Source organism: Papio anubis, chromosome 2, assembly GCF_008728515.1.
Source record: "Papio anubis isolate 15944 chromosome 2, Panubis1.0, whole genome shotgun sequence".
Classification (NCBI taxonomy): domain Eukaryota; kingdom Metazoa; phylum Chordata; class Mammalia; order Primates; family Cercopithecidae; genus Papio; species Papio anubis.
Genome location: NC_044977.1, coordinates 139,424,525 through 139,449,461, shown reverse-complemented (window position 1 = coordinate 139,449,461; position 24,937 = coordinate 139,424,525). Strand labels below are relative to the sequence as shown.

At 36.8% G+C, this 24,937-nt stretch overlaps 1 protein-coding gene across 29 annotated transcripts in view; it reads left to right on the top strand.

Annotated features, from left to right (window-relative positions):
* MBNL1 (muscleblind like splicing regulator 1) overlaps nucleotides 1-24,937 on the top strand; it is a 220,110-nt gene that overhangs the window by 127,411 nt on the left and 67,762 nt on the right. The window contains exon 1 of one of the 29 annotated variants that reach the window (XM_031663665.1): nucleotides 23,352-24,412. The exons of the other annotated variants lie outside the window; for them this stretch is intronic. Coding sequence (XP_031519525.1) covers nucleotides 24,410-24,412 — 3 coding nt within the window. The 5' untranslated portion in view covers nucleotides 23,352-24,409. Of the gene's footprint in view, nucleotides 1-23,351; nucleotides 24,413-24,937 lie in introns of those variants that run through there. 29 annotated transcript variants of the gene reach the window in all.

Sequence of the window (24,937 nt, the reverse complement as noted above, 5' to 3'; positions counted from 1 at the left end):
CTAGGTTGGGGAAGTTCTCCTGGATGATATCCTGAAGAGTGTTTTCCAACTTGGTTCCATTGTCCCCGTTATTTTCAGGTACACCAATCAAATGTAGGTTTGGTCTTCTCACATAGTCCCATATTTCTTGGAGGCTTTGTTCATTCCTTTTCATTCTTTTTTCTCTAATCTTGTCTTCAGGCTTTATTTCATTAAGTTGATCTTCAATCTCTGATATCCTTTCTTCCACTTGATCAATTTGGCTATTGATACTTGTGTATGCTTCACAAAGTTCTCGTGCTATGTTTTTCAGCTCCATCAGGTAATTTATGATCTTCTCTAAATTGGTTATTCTAATTAGCAATTCCTCTAACCCTTTTTTCAAGGTTCTTAGCTTCCTTGCAATGGGTTAGAACATACTCCTTTAGCTCAGAGGAGTTACCCAGCTTCTGAAGCCTATTTCTGTCAATTCATCAAACTCATTTTCCATCCAGTTTTGTTTCCTTGCTGGCGAGGAGTTGTGATCCTTTGAAGGAGAAGAGGCATTCTGGTTTTTGGAATTTTCATCCTTTTTGTGCTGGTTTTTCCTCATCTTCGTGGATTTACCTACCTTTGGTCTTTGATGTTGGTGACCTTCGGATGGGGTCTTTATGTGGAGTCCTTTTTGTTGATGTTGATGCTGTTCCTTTCTGTTTTTTAGTTTTTCTTCTAACAGGCAGGCTTCTCAGCTGCAGGCCTGCTGGAGTTTGCTGGAGTTCCACTCCAGACCCTGTTTGCCTGGGTATCAGAGCAGACACTGCAGAACAGCAAAGATTGCTGCCTTCTCCTTCCTCTGGAAGTTTTGTCTCAGAGGGGCACCCGCCAGATCCCAGTGGAGCTCTCCTGTATGAGGTGTCTGTTGACCCCTGCTGGGAGGCGTCTCTCAGTCAGGAGGCACGGGGGTCAGGGACCCACTTGAGGAGGCAGTCTGTCCCTTAGCAGAGCTCAAGCGCCATGCTGGGAGATTTGCTGCTGTCTTCAGAGCTGGCAGGCAGGAACGTTTATGTCTGCTGAAGCTGCACCCACAGCCGCCCCTTCCACCAGGTCCTCTGTCCCAGAGAGATGGGAGTTTTATCTGTAAGCCCCTGACTAGGGCTGCTGCCTTTCTTTCAGAGATACCCTGCCCAGAGAGGAGGAATCTAGAGAAGCAGTCTGGCTATGGTGGTTTTGCAGAGCTGCAGTGGGCTCTGCCCAAATTGAACTTCCTGGGAGCTTTGTTTATACTGTGAGGGGAAAATCACCTACTCAAGCCTCAGTAATGGCGGACGCTTCTCCGCACACCAAGCTGGAGAGGCCCAGGTCGACTTCAGACTGCTGTGCTGGCAGCCAGAATTTCAAGCCAGTGGATCTTAGCTTTCTGGGCTCTGTGGGAGTGGGATCTGCTGAACCACTTGGTTCCCTGGCTTCAGTCCCCTTTCCAGGGAAATGAACAGTCCTTCCAGGCATCACTGGGGTATGAAAAAAAAAAAAAACTCCTACAGCTAGCTTGTTGTCTGCCCAAACTGCTGCCCTGTTTCGTGCTTGAAACCCAGGGCCCTGGTAGTGTCAGCACTCGAGGGAATGTCCTGGTCTGCGGGTTGTGAAGACCGTGGGAAAAGCATAGTATCTGGGTTGGAATGCACCATTCCTCATGGCACAGTCCCTCATGGCTTCCTTTGGGTGGGGGAGGTTGTTTTCTCACCCCTTGAGCTTCCTGTGTGAAGTGATGCACCCCCACTTCAGCTTATACTCTGTGGGCTGCACCCACTGTCCAACCTGTACCGAAGAGATGAGCTGGGTACCGTAGTTGGAAATGCAGAAATCACCCACTTTCTGTGTTGATCTCGCTGGGAGCTGCAGACCTGAGCTATTCCTGTTAGGCCATCTTGCCAGCCACTCGTATTTTACTTTTAAGTGATTAGGTTGATTGGGAGAAATGGTGATTTAATGCAGAACTTATCCATTGTTACGTATTTTTAAATTAGATTTATAAGTGAGGATTTTCAAATTTGTACAAAAGTAGAGAAAATAGTGTAATACACCATAATTCAGTGTTGATTATTTTCCTTATTTATTGATCTTGTTGCTTCCATCTTCTCACTTTTTTGGGAGGAGGGAATAGGCTAGAACATTTTAGAGCATATCTTAAATGGCATATGATTTCTTGTGTATATGCATCTTTTACATATAAAGGCTGTTTTAAAAAAGAGTCACTCTTTTATAGTTTCTTTTTTTAGAAACAGATAAGATTAAAGATAAAAAAAAATAGCCTAGCTATAGCCTATTATATAGGCTAGCTATAGAGATAGCCTAGCTATAGAAACAGCATTTTAAAATTTCATATGTACAGTGATTTATTATTTGCAAATCATCTAATTTTTTAAAGTATGATACTTTATTATTTGCAGATTATTTAATTTTTAAAAGTGATTTTTGTGGGAGGTCAGAATTGGATGGAGAAGGGCCATTTTTATTTTTGAATCGTGGATACCTGTAATGACCTGATGAAAACTGCTCTGAGGGCATCTTCAGCTAGAAAGTATGTATTACTACTTTGTGTAATCAGTGTCAGCCACCAGTGTCTCCCAGCAGCGCAGCAAGTAGTCATTTCCCAGCTCTATTATAAATCACTCAGTAATCATGCTGCAGTGTCTTAAACCCATAGAGTTGACAGATATACCCTGGTATTACCCTTATATACTATGACCATTCAAACTAGAGTGTCACCTTGGACTCAAAGTAAGCTGACTGAAAAATGGGCAGGATGCGATTACCAGAAAATGAAATTGAAGTCACACTCATTAAATAGTCTAGATAAAATTTACCATACAAAGTGTTTACTGTGGATCTGGACATGTAACTATAAATGGAAAAGTAGAGAAAGGATTCAGGGATGCTTGAACTGTTTCTAACATGGCATATATAAATTGCCACGCCCACTATCTTCTGCCCACTGGCCACAGATCGTTTGTGTTCTCATCGGTCAAAAGAAGACTCAGGAAATGGAAGTAATTATTTTTCCTGTGAACAAAGAAGAGTTGATTTCATTATATTACTTATTGGAACTTGTCTGTTATTCTCATATTTATGTGGCAAAGAAGATATCTTCTAAGACATGCACGTTATCAGAAGTTGAGGTTGTTTTTTTGTTTGCCTGTTTGCTTTTTTTTTTTTGCGACAGACTCTTGTTATGTTGCCTAGGGGTTTCAAACTCCTGGTGCCAAGCAGCTTTCCCTCTTCAGCCTCCCGAGTAGCTGGGATTACAGGCGTGTGCCACCACACTTACCCAGCGGAGTTGGGGTTGTTAAGCTACTTTTGAGAATAGTTGTATTCTACAGTGAATAAAGATGGGTTTGCCCAGAAGAAATTTTTTTTCCTCATTGGCACTAAAAGGCTCCTCTTGACAATCTGTTTATAGCTATTCTCACAATTAAGTGTGGAGAATTAGATTAATTCCATTGAAATCATAAATGCACTGCAATCTGTAGATTATCAGTTAGTTTAGATAAACACTGCTGATTACTGTTGAATTATGCATATAAATATTTATAGCATCCTGTATAATGTACTTGTAAAAATAAATAATGATTATAATAATGAAGATTTAGATCTGGATGTGGAGGCTTATGCCTGTAATCCCAGCACTTTGGGAGGCCAAGGTGGGAGGATCGCTTGAGGCCGGAGTTCAAGACCAGCGTGAGCAACATAGTGATTGGCATTAGGTCTTTCTTCACATGTTTGGTAAAAATTCAGCAGTGAAACCAGTAAGCCTCCGGCTATTCTTCTCAATGTCTACAAACAAAACAAAACAAAACAAAACACAAAAAAGTTAGCCAGGGGTGTGGTGTGTGCCTGTAGTCCTAGCTACTTGGGAGACTAAGGTGGGGGGATTGCTTAAGCCCTGGAGGTTGAGGCTGCAGTGAGTTGTGATTGCTCCACTACACTCCAGCCTGGGTGATGGAGCCAAGACCTTGTCTCAAAAAAAAAAAAAAAAAAAAAAAAGAAAAAAAAAAAAGAGTACTTAAATTGCTATGTATTTCTCCACCTTGAAAGGAGTATTTTCCAACTGGGTTAATACTGTTGTTTAATAAGAATAAGGTATATCCTTAAATTAAACAACAGTATTAACCAGAGTTTGAGATGCAATGTTAGCCACATTTATTTTCCTTTAGGCTTGAGGAAAATCCAAGTTTAGATACCAATTCTTTGTTTCCTAGATAAATTTCTATATATTTTTTGTATATTTCTGCTCAAAGCTCATACCATCAGGCTAGTATCCCATGGTATTATTCCAACTATAAGATGCATGAATATATTCATAAGTTTTTAGCTTTAAGTGTAGTATGACATATTTTACAAAAGTTTTTAAGTTCAGAAATAGTTTCTATTTATGATTGAAATATTTAAAATGTACAATTTTTCTCTTGAGAAAAGACTATATTTTGTTAACTTTTTCAGATTATACAAGTATTTGACTCAGATCTGTCTCTGAAAATAGTCTCACATATTATCTTGTGAAAACATACATTGAATTGTACTTTTAATTGTTTATTGTTTTAATCTTTTGTCTAATACAGTGATACAGTTTTCTCTTCATAGTTAGACTCTCTTAAATAAGAAACTCTTGAGAGTGTAGTTATGTGTGGTTCATCCCTAAAATATGAAACTATTTTAGAAGTAAAATGTGATGTTTATGGTGGACAAGACTTGCTGACTAATGGTTCTTGGAAACTTTCCGTTTGTCAGATTGTTATGTAGATGATCATATATTAAATCTAGCGAAGAGGAGAGCAAAAGCCCAAGGAATCTAAAGAACTTTTTTTTTGGGCTAATAGTGTGTTTTTAGGAGTAAGAGCTGCTGTAAAGAATGCAGAAGCCTCATGTCATTAGCTGCATGTCCATCTCCTAGCAGATGAGTTGGGTGTAGCACTATATATGTGTGTGTGTATATATACACATACACATACACACACACACATAATATATAATATATATATTGTAATATATATTATTATTTTATATATTATATATCTTATTGGGGAAATAGGGTCTTACTGCTTCAGCTGAAGTCTGCATGCTTTTTGTTCCCTATCTTCTGCTAGTTTCTCTTCATTTCCTCACTTCCTCTTTTCCCTTTAGTTCCCTTTTCCCTTTGCTTCCCCTAGACTTAAAATGTTATATGAAGTTGAGTTTGTGGTTAGTGATTTACGTGGAAACTTCTTGTTGTTTTAAAACAAAGCCCCACAACTGTGGCAGTGAGGATAATATAGTAAAAACAGTGAGGCTATTCCAAGTAGTTGAAAGAGTTTCATTGTGGGTGAGAAGCCGTTAATGATGGTTGTGGTTGTTCCTTTTTTCAAAGGTGTTCTCATTTTTTATTAGATCATATTTTACTACATTTAATAGAATTATGCTTAGATAAGATGCTTTTTTCATTGAATTGGCCTGGCCCCTGTTTTTATGTGGGCCTTTGAATCTGGGTTGATTTGAAACTACCTACTGCTGTCCTTTATACTGTCTGCAGAGACCTGAACCTGTAGATAGTGTAGAAGTCGTGTAGTAGCTAGGACCCATCAGGTGGTTATAGAACCGAAATTAAATTCAAGCCCCGACACCTCCATTCACCAGCAAAGACCGTTGGTAAATTAACCTGTTCATTTATAGTGTATCATCTCTTATTTGGGGACAATAAAAGGTCTATTGAATAGAATTCTAGGGTCTCATATATGTGAAGCTCTGAGAACAGCGTATAGTACACATTATATAGCAAGAAATGTTAGTTGTCATATGTTCAAAGACAAATTGTTGATGGAATTGAAATCTATATTGGGACACATTAATATATTTGGAGGTGGCATTCATGTTTCAGAATCTTTGGTATTGTTTAAAATTATTTAACATTGAGTACATTAACTAACTTCTACGGTGACCTAAATTTCATCTATGATCAGATCTATCATGTTAATCTATTGTTTCATAATAGGTTGAGCTATCAAATGATGAGCACAAGGACAAGGTATAGTAAATCTTCACTTACTGTCTTCCAAAGGTTCTTGGAAACTATGACTTAACATGAAATGTGGTATAACAAAACCAATTGTTTTTCTCATCAGTGTTATAACTAAATGACCTTGAAGGAAAGAAACAATATATATTATTTGAGGACTTGCTGTATACTGTTTTACATAAAGTAACAGTTTCTAAGAACTTATTGGTGATGTTAAGTGAGGACTAACTGTATTAAGAATGTTTCAGGCTGTGAGGGGTGGCTCATCCCTGTAATCCCAGTGCTTTGGGAGGCCAAGGCAGGAAGATTGCTTGAGGCCAGGAGATTGAGACCAGCCTGGGCAACATAGCAAGAACTCCTCTCTACAAAAACAAAACAAAACAAAAAATAATTAGCTAGGTGTGTTTCTAGTTACTTGAGAGGCTGAGGTGGGAGGATCACTTGAGCCTAGGAATTGGACGCTGAAGTGAGGCATAATGGCACCACTGCACTCCAGCCTGAGTGATAAAGCAAGACCCTATGTCTATTTTTTAAAAATTAATGTATGTTCTAGCTACTCAAGAGACATATAGTAATGTACTTTTTAAAATATTTCTGTTTTGCATGATAGCTCCTACCAAGAAACAGTTACAATATAATACAAAAACGTGTTTTTAATGCTACCTCTCTATATTTATTTAGGTAGGTAATAGTATATTTCTACCTGATACTTATGTAATAGCCAGACAGCTTTTTGCAAAAATATTTTTCAATATGTTTATATCATTACTTTTTCCTTTGAGAGATTTTCCCTTTGAAATCTTCCAAGGCTTTTTATAATTCCAATAATATCAAGAAATCATACCCAAGATACTATGTTGCATCATTATTGAAACAGGAGTTTTAAATTTTATTCTTATTTTATTTATATATTTTATTTTTAGAGACAAGGTCTTGCCCTGCTGCCCAGGGTGGGATACAATGGTGCAGTCGGCTCACTGCAGCCTCAACCCATCAGGCTTAAGCAAACCTCCTATCTCAGGCTCTCAAAGTAGCTGCGACTACAGGCACACACCACCATGCCTGACTGATTATTGAATTTTTTTAGAGATCAGGCCTCACTGTGTTGCTCAAGCTGATCTCAAACTCCTGGGCTTAAGTGATTCCCCCTCTTTGACCTCCCAAGTGGTGAGATTACAGGTATGAGCCACCATGCCTGGCCTGAAGTTTACAATGTACATTTGTAGTAGACTGAATACTCTTATCAACTATATTTTGATTTGTAAAAGGGTCATCCTGCATGTTTAACGTTACCAAATAATCTCAAACTAGATTAGAAGCAATGGAAATTAAATTAAAAATTTGTCATATAAAGTCACCACTGACATTTGTGATAATTAACCTTGGGTTTCTCTTGGCAAATTGATAGACTTTACACTGAAGCAGAAACTCCTATATATTTAGCTCTCTGCTTTTAATGTGGTTATTTCTGAAAAACATTATCAGAGTTTTCTGTCAACCAATGATCATTAATATTGGGTAATTACAGTGTTTTCCCGAAACCACCTATGGAGGGGTAGCAGCTTTTCTTGAAGGTTTAAATATTAAAACTATTTTAGCCTTTCTTTGAAATTATTTTGACTATGAGTTACATTTTTGGCAAGATGTATTTTCCTTTCCTGGGGACCTTTCCAAATTGTTCAGAATTGTCTTCATTAAATTAAAGCACTTCTGTTTATGCATTTCAAATGTGTGTGCATGCCGCTACACATTGTTCTAAGCACTGACGTAATACTTTCTCCTTCTGGATATTGATATGTTTTTGTTTGGCATTACACAGGCAGACTCTGAAAAATTTTCTAAATGACATCTATACTTAATAATTGCTGCAGATATTGTTGAAGAACCATGAGGTTGCAGTAGGGTTTTGTTTTTGAGAAGTTTTAAAATTTGTCTTATTTTGGATGTTTTCCCCCCTTAGTTAAAGATTCAGATGAAGACTGAGTCAGAAGATAGGTTAAGCTTTCCTGCCTCTGCTCCATTGGAATGGGATAGACTAATTCCCTTGGGATAGACGGAGGCTACTTATATAGGATGTTTATACTATAAGGCAATTAAATACCTTCTAAAAAGATGTAATTTCTAAAAGTAAAACAGAACCTGGAACCACAAGACTGCTATTCCTAGCCCAGATAAATTAATATTAATTCTAAACCACAAAGATCTTCATAAAGATTGCTAAATATGAAGATTTTTATACCATTGCTCAGTAGTACATATCAGGTTGTATAACCTTGTGATGAAGAAATTTTCCTTCTGTATTCGTCACTTACTGTTATGTTCTCTATATTTGGAAAGTCTCCTTTTGTTACAGACTTGAAGTTTAAAGATGCATCATAAAGTCTAAAAGTAGGAAATGCCCACAAAATTTAACATTAACAGTTGTAGAACATATTGAATGCCTAAAATACAGTGTCTGAAGAAAGTGGAATATTTTGAGAATTTGACGTGCTCTTTATCTTCCAAATTGCTCAAATCTGACTATTTCCTTGTATCTAAACTCAAAGTTTATGGTAAGGTCTAAACGGGCATTGAGCCCAATAGAATGGAGAGATTGAGAAGAAAAGGGGAATCAACAGGGAAATAGCATGAATGGAAAAACTTTACAATTGTTAATTGATTACTAGATGTAAGCCTCTAAAGAGGTATTGAAAGAGGTTTTACAGCTTTGGCTTCATTATCCTTACCTTCAAAACCTTGTGTAAATGTGTCAAGAGTATTTTGAGCTCAGAGTATGAGCTGAAAAGAGTAATATTTCAGATACCTTAATACATTATATTTAGCCCTTCATGTGGGAGTTACTGCATTTTCATGTTATGTACTTTGTACAACTTTAAACATTTCCTATATTGAGTTTTTTTAAAAGGCACTTCTGTTTATGTATTTCAAATGTGTGTGGATGCCACTACACATTTTTCTAAGCAATGAGTTAATATTTTTCTTTCTGAATATTCACATGTTTTTGTGGCACTACACACACAGACTCTTTGAATAATCAGACTATTCACAAGCCAATTCTAAGTGAGAATATCTTTGTATTTTTGTTATGTTTTGTTTTTATTAATAGCAAGTTCTTATACCTTAGTATTTGAGAAACACACAGTTAATAAAACAGAAAGAGGGACAGCATTAAGATAAACTGGCTTTGCTTCATAAAATTATCTTGTTTTTAGACAAATCCAAATGGCAACAACCATGCATCTTTTCTCAAACTAAGATTTTATAATAGATGTTTTCATGATAACAAGTTGTATATCTGCATTTCATTTATATAAAAGGCAGCTCTAAACTCTGACCACATTCAAAGTTACTTGTAACAAAGGCTGGATTGTAATATGAACACATCTGGATTTGTGTACAAATATGGTTGTATGTAAAGGTAGCAGCAGTTTCTAGCTTTCCTTACTAGAACTGTGTCTATATACTTCAGGCAGGAGTAGAAAAAGTCCACGGCATATTGAGCTACTATGTGTCCTTACTTGCTAAAAACAAAAAAAGTAAAAATAAACTCTGCCTATAAGTGCACACTATTCTGTAAAGAAAAATTCCTATTTACAGTTAAAATATTTTAAATTTTAAAACAGCATAAAAATATGAATACATTTTGGTTACTTTTTGGAATATTAAAGCAGAATAGATAAATGTATCTGTGTTGTTTCCTGGAAAGTCACTTGTTAGAAAACTCATTTGTGTAATTATATAGTAATTCCATAGTTAGCAGAATTTTATTTTATATTTCAATATTCATATTTCTATGAAAATTGTTCATAATTTAACATGCAAATAATTCTTTTCATTCACATGTTAATTTCCACAGCCTGTTTCTGTGAAATGTTTGTTTTTAATTTTTCTGATTAAAAAATGTTACCTAGTCTAGCTTTGTAACTTAGAGTGAGAAAAGGCTATGGTTTGTTCTCTGAAATGCTTAACTTACTTTCAAACTGATTAAATCAGCCAAAGAATTTGAAGGGTTTAGCTATTAGATGTCAAATAATTGCTTGATTAACTTATACTTCAGTTTTTCAACTGTTCTTTTGACATATTAACCTACTTCAATGCAGGGAACAAATTTTTGAGGCTGGGGACGTAGTAGGTGCTTGGCGTATTTGTCAATTGATTTAGAAACAAACATAGTGTAACTAAGTAGGCATAACATACTCTTTAGTTACCCCAAGAAAGGTATATTTAGACTTGTTTAGTAAGCAGAGGTGGTAATATTCAACCAAGTAAGCAAATATAAGTATGAAATAGTTTGCCTTTAAACCCACTTGGCAGTGGAAAGAGCCAAATGGAAAACTAGCTGACCACTCTGATCCTGTTTGTCTTACACAGTAGTTAAGCCAAATGCCACTCAGACAATGATTTATTTATTAAGGCAAAGAAAATATTTTTCTTTCCTAAAATCGTAATGTAAAATAATAAATATAAGAGGACATTTTGAATCTGTGATAGAATCCTTGTTCCTTGCCGTAATATGTTAGGTTGCATAACATTTTTCTTAAAGGGACAAAAGCTGGGGAATTCGTATGTTGTTTTAGCAAGAAAAAATAGATAATGGAAGTAGGACTTTCCTGCCCCTTCCCTAAAGCTTCAAGGAATTTGAAGCTTGAAAAAGAAAATGAAACTTAAAAAATCCCGAATCATTGAGAACAATGTGCTTCCCTAGAGGCTCTTTTCATTATAATAGCACTTATTTCCAAGAATGCTTCTGAATATGTATCCCAGACAATTAATGCAACATATATTTGTCTTTAAGACTTTTCCAGTTTGAAGATACTTGTCCTCAGTGACAGAATATAAATGGGAGTTGAATAGGTTTCTTTCTGTTCCATTATCTTTTCTTTTTACACTGGTTGCCCCAGCAGGGGCAATCTTTTCCTTGTTTTTTCCTCACCTTTTCAATCCGGTTTTTTTTATCTTTAGCATTTTATTCAACTTCATTTTATATTTTGCTTTAGCATTCTGGTTCTATAATGCTACTTTATCTTGTATATCACTCCGTACTTATTAGGGTTTTTCCATGTCTCCCAGTCACATCTCTTGAGGATTGATTCTCACTTGAGAGGTAGTGAGATTTTTCTTCCAGCTCATAACCAGGAGAAAGGAAGACCTGCCTGATTCCATCTTTGGACTCAAGGAGCCCATGAGATAAAGACTCTCTCGTAAGGTAGCATCAGGCTTTTGTTTTGACACAAGTTTACCATGTGTTTTCTATAATCTCCTTTTATTACCTACTAAAACTTATCTGAATGCTTACAGAGAATGGTTTTTTGCAAACTGCCTTGCTCTTGACTGCTTAGACAAACCTTATTTCTTGTCATCTGTAACAGCTACTGCAATGGGCAGAACTTAGAATTTCACCTTACAATTGGGATTCTTACAAGGTCCACCAAACCCATGAGGAGTCCATATTTGAGTTTTGAGGATATTCAGAAGCCCTGAAATGTTATGTAATTCCACATGTAATTTTCTGGAGAGTGAGTCTGTAACATACAGAGGTGTTGTGTCATGCCTCACCACAGTTTAAGAGCTGTTTATATGCATTGTACAGAGCCCAAGGGTATTCTGGAAGCAGCAAAGATCTGAAAACCTTGGTTATAGAGAATTAGAGAATTACTGTTCCATGAGTGTGGAATACATTATATTAGAGTAGATGAGCTGGTGTAAAGGAGTCATTGTAACAAAATAACAAAGGTTTCTTATGCCTGTGGAATAGCTGCCATGGAGCTAATTCCCAAGTGATCCCTCCTGAGTTGTTTTTGTAGAATCATCTGGGCCGCTCTGCATTGTATTCATGCTGAGGTGATAGATGAATGCTTTTCAGAATGTGGACATGTCATGATACATTTCAGGATCCTTTTACCTTGAAAACTATGTTGCTGCCATGTTGGAAAGGTAACACCTAGCAAAAATGATTAATGTGAAAGGGTGCATCTTTAATCTGTGATGAAGAGAAATTGATTTCATCTTCACTCACCTCAAATCCCTGTTCTAGGTAATGGACATTAGCAGATCTATATTGTACTCATGGCACCTAAATAAATTCATGCCATTAAAGGGAGTTTTAGATTTATTACCTATTAGATGTATTATTTATTCAGATTAAATGAGAATTTGGCTTTGCAATGTGTGTTAGTTATTTGGGTAATGAAGTAACAAACATTTTAATGTTACTTTTCAAAATGTAAACTTCAAATTGTTTATATTTGAATTATTACAGACTCCATATGCTTAGTGTACAACAGAAGTTTGTAATGTTTTATTTTTAATAAAAGTTACACTTCGGGAAGGGTGGTCCATGGAGGTAGAATGTACCAAACTGCCTACAGGAAATGTTTTTCTTTTTCCTAAATGAAAAGCATAACGATTGGAGTACCCTCCAATAGTCAGGCTTTTTATCTGTGTATCAGGGCATTAAATTTTTTGGCATATAAAATAACCCTTTATCCTCAGAAGTTGTTGCTCCTGGGTTTTGCCTGACTAGAGAGTTACAGAAAGATAATTGAAAATAAAATGTATGCAGTTTGAAAAATATCCACACTAAATTCAAATTGGTTTTTAGAGTTACATTTGTGAAAAATCATTCTTGATTGTCTGTTTAAAAACCATCAAACTTCAGGTGTGGGTTTAATGACAATACTATAGAACAGCATATCTTAGAAAAAGAAACTACATGACAAATAAATTGCGGTGAGCATGTTTAACATCCTTTTAGGCAGCCTGTCACAGTGCTGGTTAGTGACCAAGTCAGGCACTTAAGCAGGTCATTTCCAACATTCACTGGCAGGTGCAGGTTTTATATGATGTTTGTTTTGCAACCTTTGATTTTAAAACTTTGAAATCTTAATTTGCAGAAAACATTCTTGCCTGATAAAACAGACATTATTTTGTGTTGCTTTGAAATGTTCACTTTTATAAACCTATGCTGTCTGGAGTGTGTATTTCCAAACTTTGTACCATTAGATAGGCTGTGGTCCTGAGTGGGCCAGTTGTTTGAGTATTGCCTGCAGATTTGATTCCTCAGTGGAAATATTCCCATAATGCTTATTCAGATAATTATTATTTATTCTTTAAGCATGAAAAGACGGTCAAATAACTATGGTGTAGTTTTCAGAATTATTTACACTTTTTGTGTAACACAAGAGAAATTATACATCCCTAGTAGAAATCTCAGGAAAAGAACCTGTGTTGGGTAACTCTGTCCTCAACTGATAAAGGAATAAATAATTTTAAATTTCATAAGTCATAGGCTCTTTTCATTTTATGCCTAATAAATCAAGACACATGCTAATAGATTGATACTTTCAAAAATCAAATTTTAAATGTGTCACTTGCCTTTTCGAGTGACATCGAAGTGGTGCAATCTGGAAAATGCATGATAGAATTTCTACCAAACATTAATATTTGTCTTCTGGGTCACCACCTGAAGACTAATAGCACTATGTCTAGAATTCTTGTCATGGGCTGTGTTAGTAAAACAGTAATAAAAGTGATAGAGTAGTTCACTATTTTATGTCCTGTGGCTGGTTATGGTCATCTGGCTAAAGTCTATCCCATATAAATCCCTTGTGTCAACAGTCAGGAACATTCAATGATGTACTTGAAATATTTTTAACATGTGGTATTTAGAATGTTTAGAATGTCAAAGGATCCTTTGTAATGATCTTTCCCTTGGGTAGTTCAAAAGATATTTTTAAACTTATTTTTCAAAGAGCACAGTGTTTGAAGATTTTAATAATATATAAATCTAGAGTAATTTGGGGGGAAAAAAAAGCTCAGTTCTAGAAAAAGAAAAATCATCCCATACAGTGAAGTGATATATTAGTCAAATAATCTATGAAAAATTCAAGAAAATAGAGCATATGTTTATTTTTTGTTGAAAAAAGGAACTTTTTTTGTGAACAAGAGAATGCATTTGATGCTCCCTTGGGAAACTGTTACACTCTTCTCTAATTGTGTTTTTCACATTTTATGTTCAAGTGTAGATGCCTGAAGAGATAGCATAACCTGTTCATATTTTTCATAGAACATATTAAAGGCTGTTTCTATGGCAACAACTTTTAATTGGCAAATCTCATTCTGTCAGCACTCGCAAGTGGATTTTTCTTGGGTACATTGAATTGTTAGAAATGCTTCACAAAGTAAAAGTTAGATTTGGCATTGCTCTTTGGCATGAAAGATGTTCATGGTCAAGGATTTATTTTGTTTGTTTTTTTTTTTTTTTTTGAGACGGAGTCTGGCTCTGTCACCCGGGCTGGGCTGGAGTGCAGTGGCCAGATCTCAGCTCACTGCAAGCTCCGCCTCCCGGGTTCCCGCCATTCTCCTGCCTCAGCCTCCAGAGTAGCTGGGACTACAGGCGCCCGCCGCCTCGCCCGGCTAGTTTTTTGTATTTTTTTAGTAGAGACGGGGTTTCACCGTGTTCGCCAGGATGGTCTCGATCTCCTGACCTCGTGATCCGCCCCTCTCGGCCTCCCAAAGTGCTGGGATTACAGGCTTGAGCCACCGCGCCCGGCCATTTATTTTGTTAAATAATTTACAGTATGTGTAGTAAGTTGCTATACAGATGATACATCTATCTCAGCATCTTGTTGGTGTGTCAAGATACCTGCCGAGAATTGATACACGTAGGGCTTGCAAACTGAAAATAGCAACTTGGGTTATTTCACACAAGTAAAGTAGGTAAGTGCCTTACTTGGCAGAAAAAAAAAAGTTTGAAAAAAAACTAAAGTCCTTTTAGGCAACATTTTAGACTTTTTAAAAGCAGCATATTTATAGTTTTTATTTCCTTATGGCCCTGACTTTAATAGTATAGATTGATTTGTTAGAAACATAGTTTGGAGCTTTCTTTCTCATGAATTTTATTTCTTGAATCAATGTGGTGCAGAATGTTGAAGCAGGTATTTGGTAAGTTGAATCTGGCTACTGCAGTGATATAAAAATAGATTAAGTAAACAGACACAGCAGGCCAATGCAGCTTGAATTTTGAACCCTTCTGAGACCCAGTATAGCTTTAATAGTCTTTAGTTCTAAGAAGGAAAAACTATGAATCCCTCAGGTGATTTTAATATTATATAATGAAGGAAGATCTATCATACAGCCAAGAATCAGGTGTTGTATCTTTTGTAATTGTTTCAGAGTGCTTTATCTGAAAGCTTCAATTTTTAAGCTATTCCAGTCTGCTGTGTATTTTTTTTTTTTTTTTTTTTTTTGGTCTTTGCTATTTTTATATCACTGCGGTAGCATAACCCTGCACCAAGTATAAGACGGTATTGCAGTTCATGTTGAATGTAAAACTGTTATTAAATGAAAGCTAATAAAGCAAATTCTTGGAAAGAAGGAAATTGCATTCAAGACTTAATATATTAAAATCAAATTTGTCTTCTAAAAATTAAAATATGAAAGTACTAAATGAAACTGTATATTTCCCCCTCATCAAAAGTCATGAGTTCATGTAGTCAAGGAGCAAAATCTGATTAGTCACTCATTTTAATTATTTTTCACTGTTGCAGATATTCTGTAAAAGTCTTCCTTTCTCCCGTCTATCATCTTTGTCTCTTAAAACTGTCCTTACTGTGCTTTTGGATTTTTGTCCTTTTCATCAGAAGTCACAGAAAGCTCTTATGGCTGAATAGTTCAACTTTACCTAGCTAAAGTGCCCTTGTATCTTTCTAATCCATATGTTTCCTGAGCAGTTATGACTCTTGTAATTTTATAATTATATTTAAAAGAAATGGTGTGTATATATATTTATAAATATAAGTATGTGTACACACATATGCATATATGCTCTGTGGGCATATTTGTATGAATTTATTTCTAGTAGTCTAAGAAAAGGATGAGATGGCATTATTATTAACTTAGATGAAGAATGTTAAGCCAGTTTGCCAAGGCTTTTCCATAAATTAGTGAGAAAGGTAAAAGTAAAAATAAAGATTAGATGGCCCACAGCTCCCTGTAAAATAATCCATTCTCAGAACCACAGGCCTTGTGAGTTGTTTTATGGGCCAACAGGATTTCACTAGACCCTTGACATTCTTGTTTAGATTTCTGGTTTTTAGTACTCAGGAACTATCCCAAAAATTCATTACATGTAATCGATTGGTTTTGGTCCTTGGGAGGAAATTTACATCAGGTGCTCTGAGTTGGCTTGAGGACTCAGCTGGAGAAGGCATTTAGTTGGCCACCCTCTTCAAGATATCTTTGTTGACTGTTCACATAAGCCATAACCATGGTGAAGAGGATGGAGTATTTGTCCATTTGGGAATTTACAAAGGTCCATGGAGTGCATAACATTAAATTATCAGGCTCTTTTCATACCAGTGCTTTACAAACAGGACTTGAGAAATGAGAATAGTATAATGAATGTCAGTAGTTACAGGTTTTAGCTTTTCAGCTTTTATTAACCCTACCAGTCCCAGTCCTATAGTTGAGTGAAACAATATATGTCTGTCTTCTCTTTGCTCTCAATTTCTATGCCAAGTGCAGTTCCCTTGATTGTGAGTGCTTCAGACTCCCAGCTCTTACATTTACCCACCCAGGTCCAATCTAAAATTTCTGACTTTGAGGAGGTATGACTAGGTACTCTATGGGAAAAGGGTAGGATAGAAAGGGACATAGAATTCCTGGGAAATGATCACCGATTCTGGTTCAGAGGCCTAGCAGTTGAAAGCTAGAGCTGGAAATCTGGAAGCATTATTAATGGTATTCAGTAGGTATCTGGCAGCATATCTGGTAGCCTGCATGTGCATTATTTACACAGGTATTCAGGTAGATGAAGTGACTAAATGAAGAAGTATCTTTATCACATACAGTGAATCATGTTCTAACATAAGGGCAAAGAAGGAAGGTGAAGTGGTGGAGGAATAGTTTCTGAGTTACTGGAAAAGGTGAATGTAGACATTATTAATAAAGATTAATAATAAACCTTTTTTGATTTAGAGCCTAATTCACATTCTTTTAAACAGTGTCCAAGTTGACACGAAATATTTCATAGATTTGAATGGGGATCAATCTCTGTACCTACCCTTTTATAGAGGCATGGATCTCTTTTTTTTTTTTCTTGAGATGGAGTTGCACTCTTGTTGCCCAGGCTGGAGTACAATGGCGTGATCTCGGCTCACCACAACCTCCGCCTCCCAGGTTCGATTGATTCTCCTGCCTCAGCCTGCAGAGTAGCTAGGACTACAGGCATGCACCACCACATCTGGCTAATTTTTGTGTATTTAGTAGAGGTGGGGTTTCTCCATGTTGGTCAGGCTGGTCTCGAACTCCTGACCTCAGGTGATCCACCCACCTCGGCCTCCCAAAGTGCTGGGAGTAGCACAGGTATGAGCCACAGCACCTGGCCCCGCATCTCTTAATGATTGGGATATGTTCTGAGAAATGCATTGTTAGGTGATTTTGTCATTACGTAAACATCATAGAGTATACTTGCATACACCTAGATGGTGTGGCCTCCTACATACCCAGGCTATATGGTTATAGCCTATTGCTTCTAGGCTACAAACCTGTACTGCATGTAACTGTACTGAATACCAAGGGCAATTGTATCTCAGTGGTATTTATGTATCTAGACATAGAAAAGGCACACTAAACAGATGGTATGAAAGATTAAAAATTTTTACACCCATGTAGTATACTTACGATGATTGGAACTTGCAGGACTGGAGGTTGTTCTGGATGAGTGAGTGAGTAATGAGTGAATGTGAAAGCCTCAGAGATTACTATACATGACTGTAGACTTTACAAACACTGTACATTTAGGCTGTACTAAATGTATATTTTTTTTTCTTCAGCAAGCTAACCTTCATGTAATTGTTTATTGATTTATTTATTCATTTGTTGAGATGGAGTCTCGCTCTGTTGCCCAGGCTGGAGTGCAATGGCAAGATCTCAGCTCACTGTAATGTCTGCCTCCCAGGTTCAAGAGATTCTCCTGTCTTAGCCTCCCAAGTAGCTGGGACTACAGGCCACCACGCCTGGCTAAGTTTTCATTTTTAGTAGAGACAGTGTTTCACCATATTGGCCAGGCTGGTCTCGAACTCCTGACCTTGTGATCCGCCCGCTTCGGCCTCCCAAAGAACTTTTTTAAATTTATAACTTTAAAAAAAAAAAGTATTGACTCTTTTGTAATAACACTTAGCTTAAAATGCAAGCAGATTGCACGCTGTACAAAAACTTTTTATATCTTTAAGGCTTTTCTCTATTTTTTTTTTTTGTAAACCTTTAAAAACTAAGACACAAACATATATGTTATCTTAGGCTTACACAGGGTCAGGGCCATTCATATCAATGTCTTCTTCACTCCACATCTTGTTCCACTAGAAGGTCTTCAAGAATGGTAACATGCATGGAGCTGTCATCTTCTATGATAACATGCATGGAGCTGTCATCTATGATAACAATGCCTTCTTCTGGAATACCTCCTGACAGGCCTGCTGGAGGCTGTTTTACGGTTAACTTTTTTTTAATAATTAGAGTAAGCTAACGATAAGTAGTATATAAATACATAAACCAGTAGCACGGTCATTTATTATCACGTTTTGTACTGTACATAATTGTATTATACTTTTATATGACTGGCGGTGCAGATTTGTTTACATCAGCATCACCACAAACACATGAGTAATATATTGTGCTGTAGTGTCACTCAGTGATTAAGAATTTTCAGCTCCATTATAATCTTAAAGAACCACTGTGAAATATGCAGTCTATCATTGACTGAACTGTCATTACATGGTGCATAGCTGTATATGTATGGATATTGATCTGTGTCTCTCTGCATGTGTGCGCGCACACACACACACACACACTGATATAAGTGGGTTGTAGTCCTCTGGTGACTTAGGCCAAGATAGTGTTTGAAAATGAAATGCTATACCTTCTTTATTGTAATAGCAAATCAAAGCTAAGTAGCAGTAAAACTGTTACCTGACTGGGGTACTTGATGCAGGGAGAGGGTCACAGGGCACAGGCAAGAATTCCTTTGCCCTAAAGACTGCAGAGTAGCAGAGCAGAAGCAGCACTTTTTGGAAAGACACAGCTTAACCAGAACAATGCATAAAAGCCTTTGAAGTGCACTGATGTGAGAGTGAGACTAGAAAACTTTCATTTAACAAATCTAGATAAACTTATAATAAGAACAACAGCTAAACTCTGCCTGTGTTCTCTAGGTGCTAGGTATTGACTTTACACAAATGACCATTTAAATCCTCTTATATAACCTTATCAGGGAGATAGTATAGTTATCCCCATTTTATTGATGAGGAAACAGAGGTTTAGAGGATTAAGTGCTATGTACAAGGCCACAGGGCTGGCAAATGGCAAAAACTGGGATTTGAACCTGAATACATCTTTCTGCTTTTTGAGTTCCTACTCTTAAGCACTCTCTCCTTTTTCAGTTTTAAAAGAATGTTGCCACGTGATATTACACATTAAGTTGCCCTTTCTTAAATAAATTAAAACCTTACCTAAAATGAATAATGATTCTAAGTTTGAACCATGAAATCTTCATAGCAAGGACAGATGTTATGTAACTGCTTAAACTTCTGTTCACAGATTTTTGACACTACCATTCAAATTTATGACCTTTTTACATTTTCGTTTTTTCTTCCAGCTTCTCATACCTATAAACTTTCCTCCTTTTGACCTTGTTATTTGCATTTGAAAACTTGGTCCATAAAGCTTTCCTGAAAATCACATGGGAAGCAGTATTTCATATAGCTCCAGAAAACTTTTGGGAGGAAGACTGACAGTGTTGGGGGTTTAATTCTGCATGCTTCCTTATTCTCTGCATTTAGCTCCTGCCTGACATGTGCAGCATATTGCTAAACACGTGCCAGACATTATGGTAGTGATATTTTCTATAGAAAACACCTTGGTATAATTCAAGATGAAAAATAGAGTATACATGAGAGGTGAAAAGGCAAATTTGATGATTAAAGTGCTGACGTCCCAGTTGGAAGCACTGAGAAGTACATTCAATTGCCTCTGGCTTGCTGAATCTGTTTGTCTATCCCGTACCCACCCCCATCTCACAGGGCTAACAGGGAAGCACATTTGGAAAATTCTGATGAATGCATTCCAATTCTATTTTGGTGGGAAAGGCTGAGTTTGCAGGGAATTGGTAGTAAGGTATTGGCACTTCCTTTGTTTCTATAATATCAATAAATTGCAAACTGTCATTTCTTTTACTGAACATGGGTTTCAAATACAGAGCTCCTGATTAAGTCCTGTCATTTTGTGCAAAAATAAAAAATATGCTTACATTATAGAGAAGCAGTTGAAATTTATAAATAGTAAGTAGTGGCATAAAGACTTCTTTTCTCTTTACATAGTGCAACATGAACAGAAATCTCAGCAAGAAGTACTTGAAGATGGGTCTTATTATTTTTTTAAATATAATCCCCTGCTTAGGTAACATTAGACATATGTTAATACATATTTCACTTATTTCTATGTAATACTTTTATTATCAATTTCAGAGCTCATTTCTGAGACAAAATTCAGAAGTAAAATTGGTATTAAAACCGTTGGAGCGGTGTTAATGGAAGACAGAATTCAACAAGTTGAGCCTTTTGTACATATTTACATTTCATGTGCTTTTTAAAAACTCAAAAAATGAATGGAATGCTTTTGAAAATCAGCATACTTACCCTACTTCTACCTCTTTGAATAAACTACTATCCCAGAATTTCTACTTTTTAAAAGCAGCAACAAGAAGTAAAACAAAACATTCAAAGCCTTAGTGTTGAGATTTTGAATACTATATGTCCGTTTTAACATTTATTCTTAACCCTGTCTCTTTTTGTCCTCCTTGGCAAAATTATGTAATAGCCTTAACTGCGTGAGCCATAATCTCCAGATGGGTAAGATATACACAAAGAAAGACGATATATTACAAAAGCACTTTTCAGAATATTCCATGTTCTGACAATACAAACACGTACTTCTGAAAGGTAGCTACTCCCACTTTTTTGCAGTAATGTCAGGGAAACTTTAAATGAGATGTAAAAATATTCCTGAGAAGTATTCTGAGTGAAAATCCCAAAGGCCTTTTTTTGTTGTTTTTAACAGGAAAGCATGCTTATACAGATGACTTGTTGAATTTTCTAGTTTTTAAAATGGTGTACAATTTGTTGCCTTGGATCCTAAGTTTCTAGAGTGCTGCTATCTTATTGCTTCAAGGTACCTCCTAAAAGGAGCCCAGAATCTCTTGCCAAGATATCTCCCATAGGAAAGTACCAGAACTCCTTTACATAAACATCTCTGTCGTCTCACCCAACCCTCCCTGGCCTGTCTCCTTGACTTCTGTCATTCCTCCCTGAAATCCCTTTTCCATGCATACCTGTTTTCTAGATAGTCCTGAACTGCTGGAAAATAGACACTGTATTCCCAATAGACTGGGAGTAGAAGGAGCCTGTGGTCATTGAATGGCTTTTAAATCTGGAATGTAGGTTAGAATTAGCTTGCAGCTACAATCTATCTTAGAGAATTTCTTGATATCCAAGACTAATCCCAGGTATCAGATAACTTTTAATGGGCATGATAATTTTAGGCCTTTTACTTTCTGAAAATTGAATATATCCAAGAATAGCAGCAAAGAACTAAAAGTCTCCGGAACCATACTGCAACACTGGGTGAGAAAGCCGTTGACTTACCTTCGTAAGGAAATGAATGGTAGGGTGAAATATGATTCAGGTCTGAGAGAATATCGTTTGACTATTAGCATCCCAGCTTTATTTGTACCTCTTCTTGAGAGTGTTTCTCCTGAAGTTACCTTCCATTGATGTCTTCTATAACTAGCTTTCTTTACCAATTGGAATTGCATTTTGTATTTCTTTTTCTATCCTGCATTATCCAGCATAATGATAGGCAAGTAGATACCTAATATATATTTATTAATGGATAAATGCAAATAGAGTATGAACAACATGTGGATATATGTTCCCCGTTTCTATGTGTGAGCTATAGTTGGCACAGTGAATTTTAGTATTATGTAGTTTACTAGTTCTTTGTAGAAATTGTTTTCTCAAAGGTAATTTCTTTATCACTTTTAGTAGGAGATATGAAATTATTTTAAATAATTTTTTTCTGTGAACTATACTGGAAAAATAGTGTCTAATTTATTAAGCTGTTCCAGCAGTTATTGAGAGTAACCAATTTAGTTATAAATCTATTTTTATCACTGACATTCAGTTCATCCTACATGGTTTTCTAAAACGAACCTACCATTTTAAAAACCAAGATTGTTGGATAGATTTTCTTCACAATTTCATCCAAAGTGAGAATCACTGAGACAGCAGTAATATTTTGAGGGCAAAACCAAATTTTTCCAAAGAGTAACAGATAACATTGTTTATAATTTGCAAAATAGTCATAGTCAATTAGTGTGAAATACATATTTTAACTAAATGTGTACTGTGATGAAAGCTATAAGAAGTCTGTCTGACTATATTTATATACAGTGAGAAGAGTCTTCCACAGACTGTTTGCTTAATTGCTGCATTTTTAAACACCACTAGCTATTTGAATTTCAGTTTGACACTGTTTTAGTTCTGAATATAGCCTGCCAAATCTGTTTATATGGTACATATGCATCATGCAGATGTCTCCGACACCTTAATTGTTCTGTGACCTTGTACAAATTATTTAATTTCACAGGATGTCTGAATCCTTGTCAGCAAAATGGGGAGTAACAGTACTGGTGCTATAGAATCCTTGACACAATTATGTGAGATTTAGTCTCTCCTTTATTCAGCACTCTGTGGCACACTCTAAGCTAGGTGAAACAGAGCCCCTGCCCTCACGGACCTTATTCCCTAGTGCAGGAATTAGTCGATAAATAAACACATAAATAAGCAACATGATTACAGGCATCACAATTACTATACAGAAAATAAACAGGCACAAGTGTCAGATGAATCCTGACTCTGGGAGACCTTTAGATGGGTATTTATGTCCACTACTCTTTTGGAAGAGCATAAACAATAAATGGTAATTTTCTCCCTTCATCATCCATAGTTAATTTCTTTCCCCCCAAGAGGGAGCCTCGCTCTATCACCAGGACGGAGTACAGTGGAGCGATGTCGGCTCACTGCAATCTCCATCTCCCAGGTTCAAGTGATTCCTCTGCCTCAGCCTCCCGAGTAGCTGGGACCATAAACATGCACTACCACGCCAGGCTAATTTTTGTTTGTATTTTAGTAGAGACGGGTTTTACCATGTTGGCTGGGATGGTCTTGATCCCCTGACCTCGTGATCCACCCGCCTTGGCCTCCTAAAGTTCTGGCATTACAGGCGTGAGCCACCACGCCCAGCCTTCAGCTTTTGTTTAATTATTATATTCACAGTCTATAAAACAAAAATATGGATAAGTAGTTTTTATCCTGTGAGAAATATTTTTCAAGTTTAAGATTTCATAGCAGATATGTTATTGCTTCAAGGTTAATGGAGTGACTAGTACATTTTCATTATTTTGTAGCATAAATTATTTTAAACTTTTGTTCAGATGCAGGCCAACTGTTACGCTGTTTATCAAATGATAGTCCTAATTAATGTTTGTCTGTTTTTTCTTCTCAACCATTTTGGTGCTGTATTTCCCAGAAGACATTTGTGTGCTAGCTTACCTTGCTATCCTACTTGAACAATTTAGGCAGCTGTTTTGTCTTGGATTGTTAGGTCCTGTATAACCAGACAATCAGTCATTACTCTTGAATTCTTTTAATGAGTGCAGGCTTTCTGTATCCTTAGGTCATCTTCACTAAGGAGTATCTTCCTGAAATCCAAGTAGGCCTCCACAAGAGCATTTGATGGATGGATTATCTTTGCTTATGTTGTAGAGTTCTTAACCTGGCATTGACGTTACTTTCACTTAACTCTTGCGTTAACTCTTAACCTCCCCTGAACAAAGCCTTTACCCCAACCAGATTGCTTTAGCTACTGTCTGTTGCCTAGCTGGAATGTCCCCACCTGTGTAGTTGTAGTTACTACCATTTTACCTATCAGGCCCTCGTGGCTTTTTTAATTCCTGCGAAGTCAGCTGTGTTACAGAGCAGGGGTCCCCAACCCTGGGCCGCACAGCAGGAGGTGAGTGGCAGTGAGTGGATGAAGCTTCATCTCTATTTACAGCTGTTCCCCATTGCTGGCATTACCACCTGAGTTCTGCCTCCTATTATATCAGTGACGGCGGCGTTGGATTCTCATAGGAGCGTGAACCCTATTGTGAAGTGTGCATGCGAGGGATATAGGTTGGAGATGCTTTATGAGAATCTGATGCCTGATGATCAGTCACTGTCTTCTGTCACCCCCAGATAGGACCATCTAGTTGCAGGAAAACAAGCTCAGGGCTCCCACTGATTCTACTCTATGGTGAGTGTTATAATTATTTTGTTATATATTACAATGTAATAATAGTAGAAATAAAGTACGTAATAAATGTAATGCACGTGAATCATCCCAAAACCATTCCCCACTCCACCACCACCAGTCCAGGGAAGAACTGTCTTCCATGAGGCTGATCCCTGTTGCCAAAAAGGTTGGGGACCACTGTTATAGAAGACATAATCCTCAGACTCGATATCAGACCTGATTGGCTACTGTGTGATCTTAGGCAAGTCATTTAGCCTCTCTGAGCTTTAATTCCCTCGTTGGCGTAATGTAGTTAGTACACTTAACTCATATCATCATTTCAGGTTAATTGAATATGCTTTTGAAAGCGCTCCACTCCCTAGTTTGTCATTCCTCTGCGTTTTTTTCCACCCTGGTTTCACAGCACACTTCATATTAACAGTCATCTATTTTCTGTAATATATCCTGTATTAAGCTTTATTGCTGCCCTACCTTGACCCTATTCTGCCTTTTCTTCTGTTTTTTGTCTGTCTTTGTTTTGTTTTT